At 46.5% G+C, this 5054-nt stretch overlaps 1 protein-coding gene across 1 annotated transcript; it reads left to right on the forward strand.

Annotated features, from left to right (window-relative positions):
- The first annotated feature begins 1201 nt into the window (after window positions 1-1201).
- LOC119719591 (melatonin receptor type 1B-A-like) lies at window positions 1202-4788 on the forward strand. The gene has a single exon (XM_038189068.1). It carries the CDS (start codon window positions 2542-2544, stop codon window positions 3691-3693), a length of 1152 nt encoding a protein of 383 aa, XP_038044996.1. The 5' UTR covers window positions 1202-2541; the 3' UTR covers window positions 3694-4788.
- The last annotated feature ends 266 nt before the right edge of the window (window positions 4789-5054 follow it).

A 5054-nucleotide genomic window follows, 5' to 3' on the forward strand; every position in this document is an offset into this window, starting at 1 on the left:
CGTATTTTTTTCTTATTTGTACCCCGTTTTGTTTTGAGGATGATTCTTTGGAGTATTAAAGGGGCGAAGTCATGCAGGTTTGCTTTCGCTGTGTTTGCAGGAGTGGTCTCCATGAATGGAGGGTATTTGGCATTTAGGGCCTTTTTTATTTAGTCGTACACAACATTTGTTCAGGCCATCAGTATAATTGGAGGCGTTTGGAGCCAAGTTAGACATTTCCCCGGCACCTCCACCCTCAAACCTCCCCATCCCTGACACCCCCCCCCCCCCCTCCAAGCTACGGCACAAATCAGAGGTGACCATTCAGTTGATCACCAAAAATTGCGAAAGAAATTAAGCAGTGGCGTAGCCAGGATTTTGTCAGTGGGGGATCGGGGTGGGGGGGGGGAGTTATGGGGTGGTACCAAGGGCGGATCCTAAACAAAATCCCCCCAAAAATTTCCAGATGCTGCAAATTCGAAAAGGGCACGGGGGGGGGGGCCTCTTTTGACACTAGGGGCACTTTTTTTTCTTACCAATTTATTCACATTTCATAAAGCTCGTTCCAGGGAATCAAAGGGATTATAATCGAGTAAAAGATATTAAACTTTCCTCTTCTGTTGCATTACTAAAAAAAATATACTTTCAAAACACACTTCCTTGGCAAGTGGCAACTTTCACGTTTTTTTGGAGGGGGGGGGGGGCGGGGGGCACTGAGATTTTGTTGGGGCACTTGCCCCCCCCCCGGCCTACGCTTTAATTAAGTAGTCTTTGGTTTACGAATTTATCATACGCATACAGTACGATTCATTCCCAGTCCCGGTCCCGTCCGTCCCCCCCCCCCCCCCCCCCCCCCCCCCCCCCCCCCCGTGTACGCGTAGCGAACAAATATTGGCAAGTCTATATTTGGTCTCTTTGCAAATAACGGTGTATGACAGAGATTCCCTCTTTTTCAAATGCAAATCAACAATATCGACCGGTGCTCATGAGTCAACATTTTAGTATAAAGGTCTGATCTAACCGGTTCGTTAGTGTGACGTCACCTCCAGCACTTTCTGCACGATTTGAACCGGAAGTTAACGCAGTTCGAGCGTTTGCAGCCAATGGGCGCTAGTAATCAGTGGTGTGCGCGCGTGTATGACGTTTTTACTAACGAACCGGATAGGGATTTAGCGTGACGTCACGCGCACAAAAGATTCATCATGTATGGTGTGTCACTCATTGACCGTTACACCCCATTGTGTATTTAGCGCTTGATCAGTTTAATGAAAAACCTTCTTCTGAGTTTACAGTTAATTACACGGGCGGTCTACCACTGTGTGACCTGGAAAAATCTCCACGCATGATATATCCGGACAAAATAGAAATTGGAAGAATTATGTGACAGTTGGTACGCGGTGTACGTACGAACGACTGTGGAGGACTGGCACGTACACAACGTCAAGCTGACTAGCGTATAACATGTACGATTCTATTCTGATTGGTTGGGAGTCTGGAGGGCACGACTGCTGATCTAGTCTGATCCGACCTGCACAGTGTAAAGAAATATCAGTATTGTTCTGCATATTCCACAACTTTGCCTAAAAAAGCTAACTGCACTGTATACTGAACACTTCTACCGCACTCGCCTGGCACCTGTAGGCCTTATTGTGAAAAACCGACCATGATGATACGAACCCACGGAGGAAGGAATCATGATATAGGAGTGAATGACACTTGACAGGATGCCTGTGGGCTGTAGAATCCGTGATCTTTCGAAGCACAGAACAATATAACTCAATGACATAGTTAACAAACAAGTGGTACCGACGGGAAAAAAACGTACAACCTGCTGTACAGTGTACATGTGTACACGGAGCATTCGTCACTTTTTCAGCGCGTGTTACCCTGAATATGTCATCTCCGGTTGTTGTTCGTCGTGTGAATTATTGGGCCGTCCTTGTCATAACCGACAGCCGGACACTGGAACCTATAAACAGCTGTAAAAAGTTGGGAAACAATGCGTTGAGTCTCCTAAAACCTTCACAGACTGTTTACCTGTAAACACACATTCCTGAGCCCTGTTCCTGACTCCTGAGTTTGTATGTAGATAACATCCCGAGTGATAAGAGTTAGCAAGGACAACCCGGTTGACTCTGGACTACTTCACCTGCGAGTTCAAAAGGTTTATCAGGATCATCGGGCCTCAACAGTGTGTTTCACTTAGTTCACTCACCGGGCCGATATTTCGTATTGCTTTCAGTTTCTGTTAAGGTGAACTTGGAACTTGGAACTTGAAAGGCACTGTTGTGGTTTTGTGTTACATTAATGTTAACACGGAACGCTCGATACCCGGAAGAGAACAACCCATCAGGCCAGGCCTAGGCTGCCTGACAGTTTCATTGCCAGTGACAGATAGTGTTTACGTCTGAGTGTGCTTTCAGTTCTTGTTGGTGCAGTTGCAACTGATCATTTCGAAAATATCTTGGTGATAATTACTGCATCGTTGGAATCAACAAAATTATTTCCCTTCGTTGAGTGAGTTTACAGTTTCAGCTTATCAGTACACAACTGGAAATAATTATGGATGAGGAGAGTGTGATGGATTCCGTGATGGATAACTCCACGGAAAGCCCACCGTTCGAGTTTAGCGACTACACCCAGAGAGTCATAGTCGCCACTATGTTCCTGATCGCCTTCGTCGTGGGAACCATAGGCAACTCGCTGGTGATCTTGGCCGTGCTGCTGTCCAAAAAGCTCCGCACGACCACCAACGCCTTCGTGGTGAGCCTGAGCATTGCGGACCTTCTGACCTGCCTGGTCATCCCGTGGAATGCCGTGGCACTGCTCGGTAAAGATGGCCTGCCAGTTGGCGAGTGGATCTGCAGTATTGTCGCCATCGCTCAGGCCACGACGGTCGGCTGCAGCCTGTACATGCTGGCCTCCATCGGCCTGAACCGCTTACTGCTGATCACCCGAGCCTCGACCACCTACCGGGTTATATTCACGCCGAGAAAGATTGCAGTCTGGCTGCTCCTCATTTGGCTCATCCCTCTACTGATTGTTCTGTTACCGCCAGTCTTGAATGTGGGGGCTGTCGGCTTCAACCCCAAATACCACACTTGTGGGTCCATCTCATCCCACCCTAAATCCAATTACTATGATCTCATCATTGTAGGCACCCTGTACCCCATCCCTCTCCTGACTTTACTCGTCTGTTATATTCTCATCTGGAGGCACCTGTACCTCCACGCCAAGAGGATGGTCTCATCACCAGAGGCTTCCTTTGACTCAACAGACAACCGGCTGTCCGTGGTGTCTAAATCAGTGGTTACCATAAACAGTAACCACTCCCACCAGTCCCGTCATTCCCACCATCACCTGCCCACTTCTCCAAGCCGCTCAGGTACCGTCAGCCGGTCGCGGATGAGCAGGCGCCAGACTGAGATCACCAAGAACATGTTCTACATCGTCTGCGGTTTCATGTTGTGCCTGACGCCCTACGCCATCTGCCTTTTCTTCGACGACAGCGACCCTGTCCTTCCCTACGCTGCCGCCATTCTGTTCATCAATAGTTGCATCAACCCGTTCATCTATGCTACCAAGCATCCGCACTTTAAGACGGTCTTTGGTTGCATCTTTCGCCGGCAGTGGGACCACATCCCAGATCCCTCGGATTCTCTGAAGGCCCTCAGAAGCAGATGCAGTTGTGGGAGGAGTAGCGTGTACGCATGAGTGTAGCTGTGAACAAATGAAACATTTCGCAACTTTATCGCATGTTGATCTTTTGCTGGTTTCTACCTGACTGACTGTCACTTGTGAATTGGACTTGCTTTAGCCTCGCCTTCGCCCAAACATTGAATTTGACTCAGATGATTACCTATATAGGCCCCTTAAAGCAAATTGGCCTGAGCCAGCTTTACTGGGCTTGCCAAACTTGGCTGTAAACTGAGTGATTGTGAAGTTAGGTTGAACAGCTGACATTTAATATAGTACTAAATGTATAAACTATAATACACGGATTCTTTGTTAACATTCACAACTCTCCATTTTGTATAACGTGTATGAATAATGTATAACAGATGCATGTTAGATAGCAAAGCTTATATTTGAAAAAGTTTTAAAAGAAACAAATATGTTTGAAAAACCGAACCAAACTCTGTTGTAATTGCATGCGGGCCTTATTACGTATCGCAACCAAATGTGAAAGCTCTATGTACAATAGCTCGTGCCATTTTTGAAAAAGCAAAACATGAATGTCTACATGTTTATGTGCACGAGGAAAAGCGCCAAAAGGTATTTCTGGATCCTGCCTCGGAACCTATTTAATTGGGACTCGCCCTTTTCTCAATCGATCAATCACAAAACTATCAAATTCATAATCTTCATTTAGAACTAAAGTCCTGCAAATTTCGACATTTCAGCACGTAGCCAACTCTATGTTTATTTACGAACAGAATTAGTAAGAATGCAAGGACGGATGGGGGGGGGGGGGGCAACGGGGGCCATGCCCCCACCCCCAAACGAACCCTTTTTTAATTGACGTCGCAATAAAGGCAGGCACTGCGTACACCACCATCTTTTCCTCAAAAACAATTTGGTTAAAGTGGTCAGACTACAAAGCATCTAGAATCAAAAATTGTTCGGCCCCGAACTCCTCCTCGCCGTAATTGTTTGGACCCACTTTTTGGGGGACCAAACTTTTTTTTGGCCTGCCAAAAAAAATTGTGTTCTGGATCCGCCCATGTAAGAATGTAGGCTTTCAGTATGAGAACGATGTGCCGTCGTTTGATTAAAAAAATATTCAAAGAGCTTTGCCACTGTCCAACATATATCTAACGATATAATTGGTGTAGATATTTCGAGGCGATTATAAATGCAATCTTCAAGTGCGTCAACCTCGACTCCATGGAAACCACCCTATCCCCGGGCCAAGATGTCAGGGACAATTTTCAGACAAATTTGAGTGAGTGATCCCTGCGTTCAGTCATTTATTAGCCGACCTACAGAGATCCAGTCATTTCAAATACAACCGGGTGCATTATCGGATCAACCACAGTATACTGTCGATAAGATTGTTCCTTAGATGTGCCTCG

This window comes from Patiria miniata, unplaced genomic scaffold (assembly GCF_015706575.1).
Source record: "Patiria miniata isolate m_02_andy unplaced genomic scaffold, ASM1570657v1 HiC_scaffold_8, whole genome shotgun sequence".
Lineage (NCBI taxonomy): Eukaryota > Metazoa > Echinodermata > Asteroidea > Valvatida > Asterinidae > Patiria > Patiria miniata.